At 41.0% G+C, this 12,753-nt stretch overlaps 1 protein-coding gene across 1 annotated transcript in view; it reads right to left on the reverse strand.

Annotated features, from left to right (window-relative positions):
* LOC111867590 (glucose dehydrogenase [FAD, quinone]) overlaps positions 1 to 12,753 on the reverse strand; it is a 19,585-nt gene continuing 6,832 nt past the window's right edge. Inside the window, exons 3-9 of the mRNA XM_023857577.2 lie at positions 9,665 to 9,920; positions 6,638 to 6,810; positions 5,137 to 5,385; positions 4,413 to 4,593; positions 3,863 to 4,038; positions 2,573 to 2,850; positions 1 to 523 (exon numbers count right to left, since the gene is read on the reverse strand). Coding sequence (XP_023713345.1) covers positions 133 to 523; positions 2,573 to 2,850; positions 3,863 to 4,038; positions 4,413 to 4,593; positions 5,137 to 5,385; positions 6,638 to 6,810; positions 9,665 to 9,920 — 1,704 coding nt within the window. The 3' untranslated portion in view covers positions 1 to 132. The remainder of the gene's footprint in view (positions 524 to 2,572; positions 2,851 to 3,862; positions 4,039 to 4,412; positions 4,594 to 5,136; positions 5,386 to 6,637; positions 6,811 to 9,664; positions 9,921 to 12,753) is intronic.

The following is a 12,753-nucleotide window of genomic DNA, read 5'->3' on the forward strand; positions in this document are numbered from 1 at the left end:
TTAATTTTGTGTATATGTCTTTATTTGTTTACTTATTTATTTATGAAGATACATAATTTCTTTAAGCATCTCATTTTAAAACAGGATCATAAAATATATATAATCAAAATGTCATATACTACAATATTATAGTTAAAAATGGTTCAGGCTGTCTTCTGTAGGCAAGCTTTTCAGCTCTGCTTTCCAGTAAGCTTTTATCAGGTCTGAGCCCTTCTCTGCAATCATGATTATGGGACCATTCACATTACCGCGAGTTACGTTGGGCATGATGGAGGAATCGATAATGCGGAGGCCGGTAATACCATGAACCTTGAGGGTACTGTCAACTACAGCTTCTTTTGAAGAAGGACCCATGGTGCAAGTCCCTGACTGGTGGTTCTCAGCGTTGGTCATGTACCTTACAGCACATTGCCAGTACTCGTCAGTGTCGAATGTATATTTCTCACAACCTTTTACATGAGTTCTGTCCAATTCAAGCTGGTACTGCTTCAACGCATTTGTCTTTGATAACTCAATTGCCTTCCTGTATGCAGGAGAAAGAACACATACACATGTAAACATAAGAAAACCTTTTAAATTGCATTTAAACAGTTAATATTTAATCTTAGAGATGAACAGATTTTTATATATATGTATAACGGCTTTGCATATCACTAGAAACCCAGTATTCCAGTATGCAATCACTGGCCGAGGAAGGAATCCTAACAGGCAAATACAGGTGAATGTAAAAAGTGAAATACCTGATGATGACTTAATGAGCCGAAAGAAATGACAAACGTATGGCATATGTATACTTCCTGTTGTTGTGACAGAATAAAATAATGAAATTTCACACATAATATGGCCCTAAAATATATTGTTATTATGGCTTCCTAAACTACTCTGCTTAACAGATTTCTCCATGGAAAACAGAGTCGGTCAGATGGTGAATAAATAAATCGTCCGCTTCTTAAGGAACCAGAATACTCATCACTGTTAACATGTTTGTAATCTTGACTATGAGATTGGTTCAGCAACTATTGCTGACAAACTGATATCAAAATAAACATTTCAAACAATGGCTACATAGTTGTGTAATTTCTATAATAGTTGTACAGAAAGTTTAATATTTTTCAAGGCTGTAGTACCATACATCGTTTCAGTTTTCGGTAACAAGCGGAACTTGCGTCACTCCCACCTAAAGTTTGTGCATTATCCATGATGTTATTACCAATTGTATGAAATTAAGAAGTGGCTTCCAATGGTATACGGTTCGTACCAAGTTGTGTAAGTCACTGAATTCGTTCTCTCTTCTTAAGAAAAGGAAATAGGCCATGTATGCAATGTGAAACCATGGAAGTGTTTGTTACAAGAATTATTTTTAGGACCTGCATTTGATAATGATAATTGTCACGAGATTTTTTCAATTGACCTAACCCTTCCAGCCACACCATGACCCTGGGGTCGACTCAGCCTCTAACAGAAATGACTACCAGGAATCTTCTGGAGGTAAAAGGCGGCCGGCGCATAAGGGTGACATCCTTACCGCCATCTGTGAGCCGATTGTCTAGAAGATGTGGGAGCCTCAGTCTCTCTCAACCCAGTGGGCCTTCACGGCCTGCTACAGGGATAAATTTACCTTTTTATTATTATTATTGTCACGGGAAGTAAGAAACCTGAAGCCCTGTCACGGGAAACTACAGTTCCGTGAAGATTCATCTAGCAGTTTAGTAGCGAAGTGTTAGGATAAAGACGTCGCAGAAGAGTTGCATAATATGCGTTGCATTCCTGAAGGTACCAATAATAAACCTGAGCGTGCTCCACGTATGTTTTAATTTTAACACAAATAAAGAATGATATTTCGTTTTCATTGTTGTTATGGATGTAAATAAGAAACTTGGAAGAATCTGTAATTCTAAACATGTTCATAAATTGTGTGGTGTTACCGTGTTTTGTGCATTGAAATAAGTCATGTTGGCTGTGCGAACTTTCGAATTATGACTGTAGTAATACTTTACAGTCTTCCATTCGGATCGGTTCATTGCTCGGATCAATTTGTGTAACCTACGCAATGAGCAAAGGGTCGTAGCAACTCGGTTCAAGTATTACTGCTTCTGATTTGTATCTGGGAGGTGGTGCTCGCATCGAATCTGTTAAAACATCGGCTTTTCTTGACTACTTTTTCATAGTATCCCTCTCTATTGTGATACTGCGCTGAAGTAGGCCATAATCACCACGTCCCTAATTCTTTCAAAATTACCCATCCAACAGTCCACACTATTCGCACGCGTATTCTGCATTTGATACAACGTTATTAAATAATCTATGATCCGTGCCATAATAAATAATTTTATTTTCCCAAAATCTTGTCCCACGCCGTTATTTGGAACGTGAGGCGCCATCTCACCTCGTGTTGCGGGTTATGACACGCAATAGCCAGCTGGGTGGCTATCAACGTTTTATATGAGCATACTGCCGCCATCTCCAGTAAGGCAGCATGCTCTTCCTGGTAGTAACCTAACAGACTCCACTGTATCAAAACCGAGAAGACAGTATGAAACTTAACCAAATAAAGATCTCGAATTTATCTTACCTGATGCCGTCTACCAGAACGTCGATTTCGCTCTTGTAGGATAAGTAGTTGAGTTCAAGGATTGGATGGCTGTAAACGTTCTTGTTACGTAGTTTGACGTAGCCTCGACTCCTGGGCACCAGAAGTGTGGGGGTGAACGTCACAAACCGTCTTTGACCTGTAGTGAGCGGCTCGGTGTTTTCCCCGGTCTCAGAGCAGTTGCCCAAGAATCCTTCAAAAAACATCTGAATGTCCTGAAGACCTGGTTCCGCGTATTTGGAGCGAATTAAACCAGTCACCTGTGAACGGACGGACGAACTACATACTGTCTGAAGCGTTTGGTGCAGGCACCATCTGTCAACCTATGGGCGATCTATTGCCACCTATGGGCTCAAACCAATTTCGGAAGCATAAATTTTCAGGTTTTCATGGCTATGATAATTTACATTGTAGTAATGTGGATTATAACACCATGTAGTATTTGCTACATGCTGGAACTGACTTTTCGGAAATCATGCCCCACCGTCTTCAGGGTTTAATTGATGTAGGGCGAGGAATCTGTTGGGTTTTATAGAGTAAAGTGATACACTCCTATGCACCCTTCTTATGAGCCCAAACCGGGCTCCATCTGCTATCCCCTCCCGTGGGGCTGAATGACCACCTTCCTCGGAAACAACCTGCATGTGTAACCAAACCGATTCCTTCAGCACTTAAAATGGAGGAAGAAAGTTCGTCGGAAACGTCGGTATCTTCATACACGACTACACGGTGTCACAATTAGTGACATACAGGGGTGCCTGAACCATTTTAAAGGAATCTGCAACGGCGTTAAAACAGATGTGGAAAAATTAATTCTAAAGTATTCTGTCATAATAGATCGCACATTATATTTAGGAATGATAGGTTTCTGGATTTTGACCATCTGGTATTCCTAACAGAACCCAACGCTCCGGAAACCTGATCTGTTCCCACGAGCAGGGCGTCCGAACTTCTGTCGTGCTCGAACAACACAAGGATTCAGACCGTCTGCACTCGTACTAGCGCTCCTTAGAATGTATAGACACTGAAATCGGCTCATTATGTGTTGTATTAATTTATTTTCAAGCTGAAATTTTCAATATTTTGAAGTGTTTTTAAATTTAGCAGTTTATGCAGTACTGGGCCTGTTTTAGTAGGGGTTTTAACGGTTGAAGTCTCCGCCCCTTTTGAATCATCAGCAAGTACATGAAAGATGATTGTTTCTAGACAACATTTAAAATACAGAATGAAAGTGACAAAAGACCGGCGTTTTGAGGTGGTGATGTACTTTACCTGTGACATGCCTGTTGACGACATTGGTCCGTTACGGGTGTTGAGGTATTGTGTCACGGTATCCATGTTAAGATCCTCAAAGTTAGAGGCATTTTTTACAATGAAATTTACGCTGTATGACACGTGATTCATTAGGTTTTTTCCAACAGACGGTGAGTTCAGAATTACAGGAACACCTGTCAAATAAACGCCAGTAATTTAAACTCAATCATAGCATGGTTTTCATTACCGAGCACTGTTAAAACTAACTGAAGAATACATATCTAATTTCGTGGCGAATTTAGAATGTCGTGCCACGAAATTCAATAGGTATACCCTGTGACCTAAGCTGTATTTTGGGGAAGTGATATAAATTAAGTTGCAAAGTACTATTTGGAAAAAACTTATCTCTTCGGAGTTCCAAGTAAGGCCGCCTGCCATCAGATTCCGTCACACAGGGATATCGGAAAAGAAATGAGGTTTCTTATTCTTGACATTCGAACTTAAAGTTTGTTTAAATGTACTGGGCGCGTAAAGGGATAATTCCCTATCAGTTGTGAGTTGCACGTACCAACTTCGTGGAGGTGTTTCTTCGGGCCGATGCCAGACAACATGAGGATCTGTGGAGACTGCACTGCTCCGGCGCTCAAAATGACCTCTTTTTTTACTTTGATCGTCTTGTGTTCTCCGTCTTTGACATATTCTACTCCTTTCACTTTCTTTGTGCGTTTGTTAATAATGATCTTAGTCACCTGAAAACAGAACCCCACGTTTATATGGCTGTAACAGAATAGCGGCACGAGGTTTTCTCGACTGTGAATGTTTAGATCCTGGTTTTCTGAGTTACGATATCGTGAATACCATGAAGAGTGTTCCACCGAAATGTGTGTAACCACATAGAGTATTACGCAATATCACAACACACAATATACGCACAGAATGGAGCTCCTCTAAAACATTTTCATGAACGGCCGTCAAGAAAACAGGCGGGAGGCATTCAGAACTGTGGATGAAAATTTGCAAAGTGAATTAAAGAGTTGCCGCCTCTGATATCAGAATATTTGTGACATGGCGTGAAGTAGCGCATAAATGGCAAGTAGTTTGGAAATACATACATCCACATACTAATTGCAGTATCTTGTGAGTACGTAATGAAACATTGATTTCCATAAATGTCCAGAAATTTCTTGACTAGCTGACTATTTATTAATTGTAATAAATTATTTACAAATATAATTTACACTTTTTTTATTAAAACCNTTCGCTGTGAATCCAGGACCATTGTTCTCACTTACCATGGATTCCGTGCTGACAAAGAGATTACTCCTGTCCAGGATTGGGCTGATGAAAGCCTTGTTGGTGCTGAGCCTGGCGCCGTCCCTATTATTTGCCTGGGCGATCGTGTAGCCAATGGGATCCTCTCCGTTCAGATCAACGTTTGAACGGTAACCGAGTTCTGCTGCTGCTTTCATAATGTCTTCTGCCAGCTTTGGGTGGTCGTTGAATTGGCTGATGGTGAGGTAACCACCTGTGCCATGATATTCCTGTTGCCAGAAAATTCAGGTAAGATGTCAGAGACCCAAGGAGTGCCTCTTTTCTAGAAATAGTGATGCAAACTGTTTGCCACTTCACACTCCTTCTACTGATCTGAGTATAATGATGATGCAGAAAGAAATTCCATAGCCCCCCCCCCATCTACCTAGAGCTCTAGCGCTCGCTTTTACTGACAGGCGTGTGTGGAAGGAAAGCTGCAAGAGGCCGAGAGTGGGGATCGTCCAGCTCTGTCATCCTTACCTTCCGTGGGAATTTTTGAGACTCACTGAGTATAGCTGATTTATTTTCAAGGCGTACATTTTTTCCAGAGGCGTTGGTAAGGTATTTCTTACGTTTTAAAATTCACTGTTAGTAACACTAACTACAAAAGCCTGCCATTGAATCTTATCTTGAACAAACTCAATCGAGTTCATCTGTATCTTCCTACTTTTCTGTAAGACCATTTTAATAATATACTATCATCTATTATTGTGTCTAAAATATTCTCCCCTCCATGATATTTCCGAATCAGAATGGTGTATGCAGGGTGATTAAAAAAATATGATTATTAACACTTAACTACTTTCGAATTACATTTTCTTAGTTAATAAATCAGCGGTTTATGCAACCGTTCTCACGGTCTTGTCGCTTGCAGATTTCTTATACTTTTTCTTTTACCCTGAAGATGGAGGCGATACGTTCCTCCGAAACGTCGGTTAACACCACATATACACGGTGCCAAATCCCAGAAGACTGCTTTCTTTTGTAGATATATTTCACTACATGGTGATCGAAAACAAATGCTTATTATTATAATTATTATTTCCATAATGCAATTTTTGTCTTATTATTACTGAGTTTTTCAATTTTGTCTATTGTTGAGGCGTATTCCCAAAAGAATTAAAGGTGAAGGAAATCAGGCATGTTTCCTTCAGGCGAAAATGTGGGCAGGTATGTACCCAATTTGGCCTGTCAGAAAGAGCTAAACTTATCCACTGGACGCAGTCCAGTGCTGAGAACCGAAAGAATTGCGGTTTCCAAAATGTCGTGTGCTGTTAGAAATTCCAGACGACGGACAAAGACCAGAGACAATAATATAGGGGCTATGTAATATATTATCGTCAGAACCCCTTAGATCTCAATATTGTCTTTGCTGAACATTTAGAATTATTTTTCATTTGCCATTTGATGGTAATGTCTACTTCATTTGATTTGAACCTCAAAAGTTTTGTTCTTAAGAGTGAAGTAGCTTTCTGCTTGTACCTTTTTATACACATCACCAATTTGTAGATTATCCTCTGACTTCAGGAAGTACGGCAGTACCGACTTGAAGTCCCAGCCGGTGTTTCCAGCTTCTGCCCAGTAATCGTAGTCTTTAGGATTGCCACGCATGTACATCATGCCATTGAGCACACCGGTTCCACCCATCACTCGTCCTGGGACAGGATATGACGCATTCATTATCATAAATAAGATCCCTGTCGTACGGTAATATTCACGGTGAAATTAAGGGCGGATTAAATTCGGGGGGTGATTGCTTCCGCTCACTTCAGAAGTGACCGGTACACGTAGTTATCAGAGTCCTATAAACGGTTGTCGCGTACAAGTGAAACCGCGCAGGTCTTGCCACGACAGCAAACTAAATGTGGACTTATGACGGGACAGTCGTTCTATCCGCGCGTTTCATTTCCGTAACTACTGAAAACATCTTGATTGTGTGTAATATTGACAGGGTAATTTCAGGTTAATTTCGGTCCACTAGATCACATCTAATTTTAACAGCATTTCTAAAATTGTTCACTGTACAAATGTTGGTACATTACATACTACATACACGTATGTTATTAACATCTACAAATTTTCTTTCGTACTTTCTTTCGTCATGATTAATATTTAATGAAAAGGAAGTATAATTAGTGACTCCATACAATGTGAGCAGATTTCCAGCATTTTGTGCCTGCAATAAACTGACGTATTCAAAACCTCAAGACCGCCTCTGTGGTCTACTGGTCAGAGTTCCTGGTTACATATCCAGAAGTCCCGGGTTCGATTCCCAGCGATATCAGATTTTGTGAGAAGTAGTGGGTCTAGAACGAGGTCTGTTCAGCCTCGTGAGGATAATTGGTGAGCTATTTCAAGGAAATAGCGGCTCCGGTCTAATAAACAGAGATTAATGGCCGTGAGGATTCGTTGCGCTGACCACGCGACACCCTCTATCCGCCGACAAGTGGCGGTCGCTCGGTCGCTATAGTTCGCTTGCGGACTACAGGCCATGGAGTTTGTTTTTGTTTTTTTATTTCAAAACCACAAAGAACGCATTTGTAATCTACTTATACTCCAGATCGCTCCAGATGTATTAAACTACTTCACTCCTGACACATTCGCAAAGGAAAGCTGTAAAAATATAAATATTAAATTCGCCTCCGTGTGCTTGCGTGCGCGCGCGTAAGTGTAGTTTGGCCGCATATAAGAACTAGAGAAGAGATTTTAATGAAATGTGGCATTGGGAAATTGTACTAAAATTCGTTGAATTATTATAATTTTCGCTATAAACGGACAATAACGAGCGCTTTATAGGAAATACCACTTGTGTTTCTGCTCGCACCTCGAGCTAAATTCGCTAAAAATTTACATAAGCGAAAAATATTTGGGACAAAACATACAGATAAAAATGAAACTCCTTTGACGCGCAGAAGACTTCCTAGAGTCTTGCCGGTTTTAGATCTAATTATATAAAACATAATTTCAAGATCTATTATTACACAGATTGATAGTCATTGGACTGATACAGGCACCCCCTTCCACCGTATTAATCTGTTTAGAAGAGAACATCAACGGATTACATTCACGGATTGAAAGTCTAGAGGCAGTAACGGACGGAATGCTGCAGAATTGTTATCATTCTCAAGTTTAGTTAATAGTTGTGGATGACGAAGCTGTCTGTACATTTACTGTTTTATAAAATTTGCCCCAACCACTGGACGACCTTAGGTAGGCCTCACATCGGTATGCGTCAAGACACGATGTCTGCGACATGACGCAAAGAAAGGAGCACAGTTGAAACGAATGAGATTATGAAAACCGCCGCACACCTGTCTGAGTCATAATGCTGACGTCAGCTTCATGCTGAATCACGAATGAACCAAGATTGCGTCTTTTGTCTCGTGTCTTGATGCTTGTCTTGACGCAGTTGGTATACGGCCGCCCATAATGAGAGTATACTCATATTACGGAGCGGTAAGGAGACGTGGCACCGCATACTAATATGGGCCCCCTTCACCACGGTGTGGAGCGTCTGTTACGGATGGAGGACACTGCCTCCTGATATGGATGGTAAGGTAACTTATCCCTGTCTATCTATCTATCTATCTATCTATCTATGGGTCCACAGCCCTTTGTTGTCCCCTTGGCGAATTTTTCAGTTTCTTGAGCTTTTACACAGTCGTTAGGACTCCTTGGACAGGGGATCAGCCCGACACAAGGCCGTTACCTATACAAAAACAGGATAAACAAACAAAAATGTTCATGCCTCAAGTGGGAATCAAACCCACGATCCCAGTGTTTCAGCGGGCGAACACAGTTCATGCTTTAGACCACTGTGATCGGCCAAGTTATTCCAGAGTTTAATTAGCTAAATACTACGCTATGAAAACCCCGGCACTAGATGGATGTGTGTGGTGAACTTCATGCCCCTGTCGCTTTAACCCCCGGAGAAACGCGCATTTTATTGGAGGCTAGGTAGGCCTCATAACCAGTCTGGACGTTATGGAGAAAAGAAACATCTCTACCCTGCCGGGAATCAAAGCCAGATTCTTCTGTTTTACAGCCCGTAGCCTAGACACTGTACCGACTCCGCTGTCACAGCTCCATGTTATGGACTGTAGCTGCATATGTGCTGAAAAGCAGTCGCAGGCTGCCAGCAAGGCGTGTTTCTCTAGCTTAGGGGTTGGTGTGGGGACTCACAATTCTTCAGCATAAACAGCTAGGATTTAATGAAACGTTACATCTGGTCATGGAATTGGTCAGATTCTTTCGAATGACATAAGCAAAAGAAAATTGACATAAGATTCTGAATAAGGAATATCACGAATCTCTATAGATCAAGCTCACTGACGTTCTATTGGAAAATCTGAAAGGTGTAGACAACTTGTGAGACGTACACAAAGGCGGGAAGATGTTACTGAATTGGTCTTAAAGAAAACACGAGAAAGTGAACACAATAATGAAATTTCTTGACTAAATAGGCTAGTGTTTCTCAAGAAGAACTAGCTTCGTGAATATTAGGCATACCTCTTGGCCACAAGCACTTTCCTTCTGGCCTGCCCAGACAGGCATTCTGCTGGGGCTCCGTCTCAAAATTCCAGTTGATCGTGGAGTTCGGAGGCGGTCTAGAATACGAGAAGTAGGAGCCAGGGTACTGCGTCCCAATGGGTTCAGGGCCCCCGGCTTCAAGAAGTGCCACCTTCCAATCTTTCTCTTCCGTAAGACGATTTGCCACAACACAACCAGCAGTTCCAGCACCAATGACGACAAAATCGACTTCTTCCTGCGAATCAAAATGTCGGTCACAGTCTGAATACTTGCACTGTATGATTTCAGGTAGTGTTTATCAGGCGATACTGTACCATATTCTTAATTAAATTGCTTTTCTACCAAATGTAATGACAGTTCAGGAAGCTTTGCAGTACCAGCGAAGGCTTCTTAAGTTCTGTTCCTTCACTTCATCTACCCATGTTGTTTCTTTGTTAAATTGTTCCTGCCGACTTTTCTCGTTCTCTTTTATATGTGCTACATACTTTTAGAACAACAACAACAACAGAAATAATAATAATAATTGCAGGTCTAGGAAACTCAGATTAACGGCCGTGGGGATCCGTTGCGCTGACCACGCGACACCCTCTATCCTCAAAAGTTGGCACTAACATCGCTGGCAAGAGGCGGTCGCTCGGTCGGTACAGTTCGCTTGCGGGCTACAGGCCACGGAGTTTCTTTAATAATAATAATAATATCATTATAATGTTAGAGTCTTAGCATTCATTTTTAGTTTCTAAATTGTTTTCAGTCTGTTAAAAATCTCTATAAGTAATAATGCTTAATGCATTAATGCAGATAGCCTGCTTATTGAGTGATTTCATGATATGGTGTGCGAGAGTGGGGCAATGTAACCTGGAAGCTGTAGCTAGAAGTGGGGATTGTTTATTTTTAACGGAACTTTCCAATTTACTGACAAAATTTTCTATCGGCTAAGTTTTTTTTAGCAATTTCCCGATGAAAATTGAAATGTTCCTGATATAACGCAGCATGAAAAATGTTCTTTGACGACTAGCAATTAACGTTCTTAATAGATGAACCTAAACGTGTTTTTATAATTGTATTTATACGCTCTTTCATTTATCTGATATCGGGGATAGCAATTTTTCGTCTCTCCACCACGTCCAGGCTGGCTCGTGATCCCATCCAGCCTCCAAAGGATACCGATGCTTCTACATGCGGCTTCATGGTACTCTGCAATATGTATATATGCAGGGTAAGGTCCGTGCGAAACCCACACCTGTTTTACCGGTCCATAAATCAGAAAAGTATGAGGGAAATACTGCCTTAGTGTGCCGTGCCACGTCTTTAAAGCGCAGTGGTAATATATTGTCGCGTTACCATACCCAACACGTGACAATTTCGCTTGCTTTGACATGAAGAAAAACTGCATTCTGCCCATACCGTGCATTTACGCATATCTTACGACTGTTAGAGCAAATAGCGATTATTTCCCTATCCAGTTTTAAAGCACTGGTCTTTGTAATGGGGAGATATTGTGTTTTCTGTAAGGTAGGACCTGAATGTTTTAATACGAGTATTTACTTACTTACTTACTCATGGAGCTGAGCCCTTCTGGAGAAGCCGCCAATTCTGCAGCTACTCAAGAATTTCCCAGCATTTTATGGAACCTGAAGTTTCATTACCGTGTTCACAAGAGCCCTCCACTGGTCCCTATCATGAGCAAGATCTATCCAATGCATACCATCCCATCCTATCTCTCCAAGATCCATTCTAATACTGTCCACCCACCTACGCCTTGGTCTTCCCTGTGGTCTCTTTCCTTCTGGCTTTCCCACCAATATCCTATACGCATTCCTCGTCTCCCCATTCATGCTACATGACCTGCCCACCTCATCCTCCTTGACTTGATCATTCTAATTATACTTGGAGAAGAGTACAAGTTATGAAGCTCCTCATTATGCAGTTTTCTCCAACCTCCTGTCACTTCATCTCTCTTCGGTCCAAATATTCTCCTCAACACCCTCGGTCTGTGTTCCTCCCTTAATGTCAGAGACCAAGTTTCAAGCTCACACGAAGCCACAAGCAAAATAATAGTTTCGTATATTCAAATGTTTATGTTTTTGGACAGCAGACGAGAAGGCAAAAGGTTCTGGACTGAATGGTAGCAAGCATTACCTGGGTTCAGTCGCCTCTTAATTTCCTCCTGAATCAGGTTTCGATCTGTTATCGTTGTTCCCAAATATCTGAACTGTGCCACATTTTCAAAACTCTGTTTCCTATCTTTATGTCATGATTTTGCCCTGTATTTTGGTGACGAGACAATAACATGTACTTAGTTTTCTCTGTGTTTACTTCTATACCAACCTCTTTACTTGCGTCAGTTAAAGTTTGTATGTTTTTCTTTATGGTATCTACATCATCACCCAGTAGATTCACATCATCGGCATAGATCAACAGCTGATGTGTCCCGTTTAATTTCAGTCCTACCTGGTTTCCCTGGACCTTCCTAATTGCATATTCTAAGGCAAAGTTGAAAAGGAGTGGCGATTAGTATGCGAACGAACCAGCATAAACTCGCCAAGGAAAGAGTACAATAAACCAGATGTTAACCAAAACAGGCTGTCGCCAAGGAAAGAGTACAATAAACCAGATCTTAACCAAAACAGGCTGTATGCGAACGAACCAGCATAAACTCGCCAAGGAAAGAGTACAATAAACCAGATCTTAACCAAAACAGGCTGTATGCGAACGAACCAGCATAAACTCGCCAAGGAAAGAGTACAATAAACNAATTTCATCTATATATGGACTTAACCTTTAAAGAAGAATATGGGACAAAAATCTATATGAAGTTGATAGCAGTGATATGCCCCGATAATTACTACAGTCAGTTTTATCACCCTTCTTGTGAACTGGTAAAGTAATTGACTCCTTCCACTGATCAGGCAATTTTTCCTTATGCCAAATAGAAGTAATTAGATTGTGGATCTTAGAATGTATATTTCGCCCCCTGCTTGAATAAGTTCTGCCGGGATTTGAACACTACCTGGCGATTTATTCCGTTTCAATTTTGCAATAGCACTTTCAACCTCAAAAGGGCTAGG

This window comes from Cryptotermes secundus, unplaced genomic scaffold (assembly GCF_002891405.2).
Source record: "Cryptotermes secundus unplaced genomic scaffold, Csec_1.0 scaffold480, whole genome shotgun sequence".
In the NCBI taxonomy this organism is placed as follows: Eukaryota; Metazoa; Arthropoda; class Insecta; order Blattodea; family Kalotermitidae; genus Cryptotermes; species Cryptotermes secundus.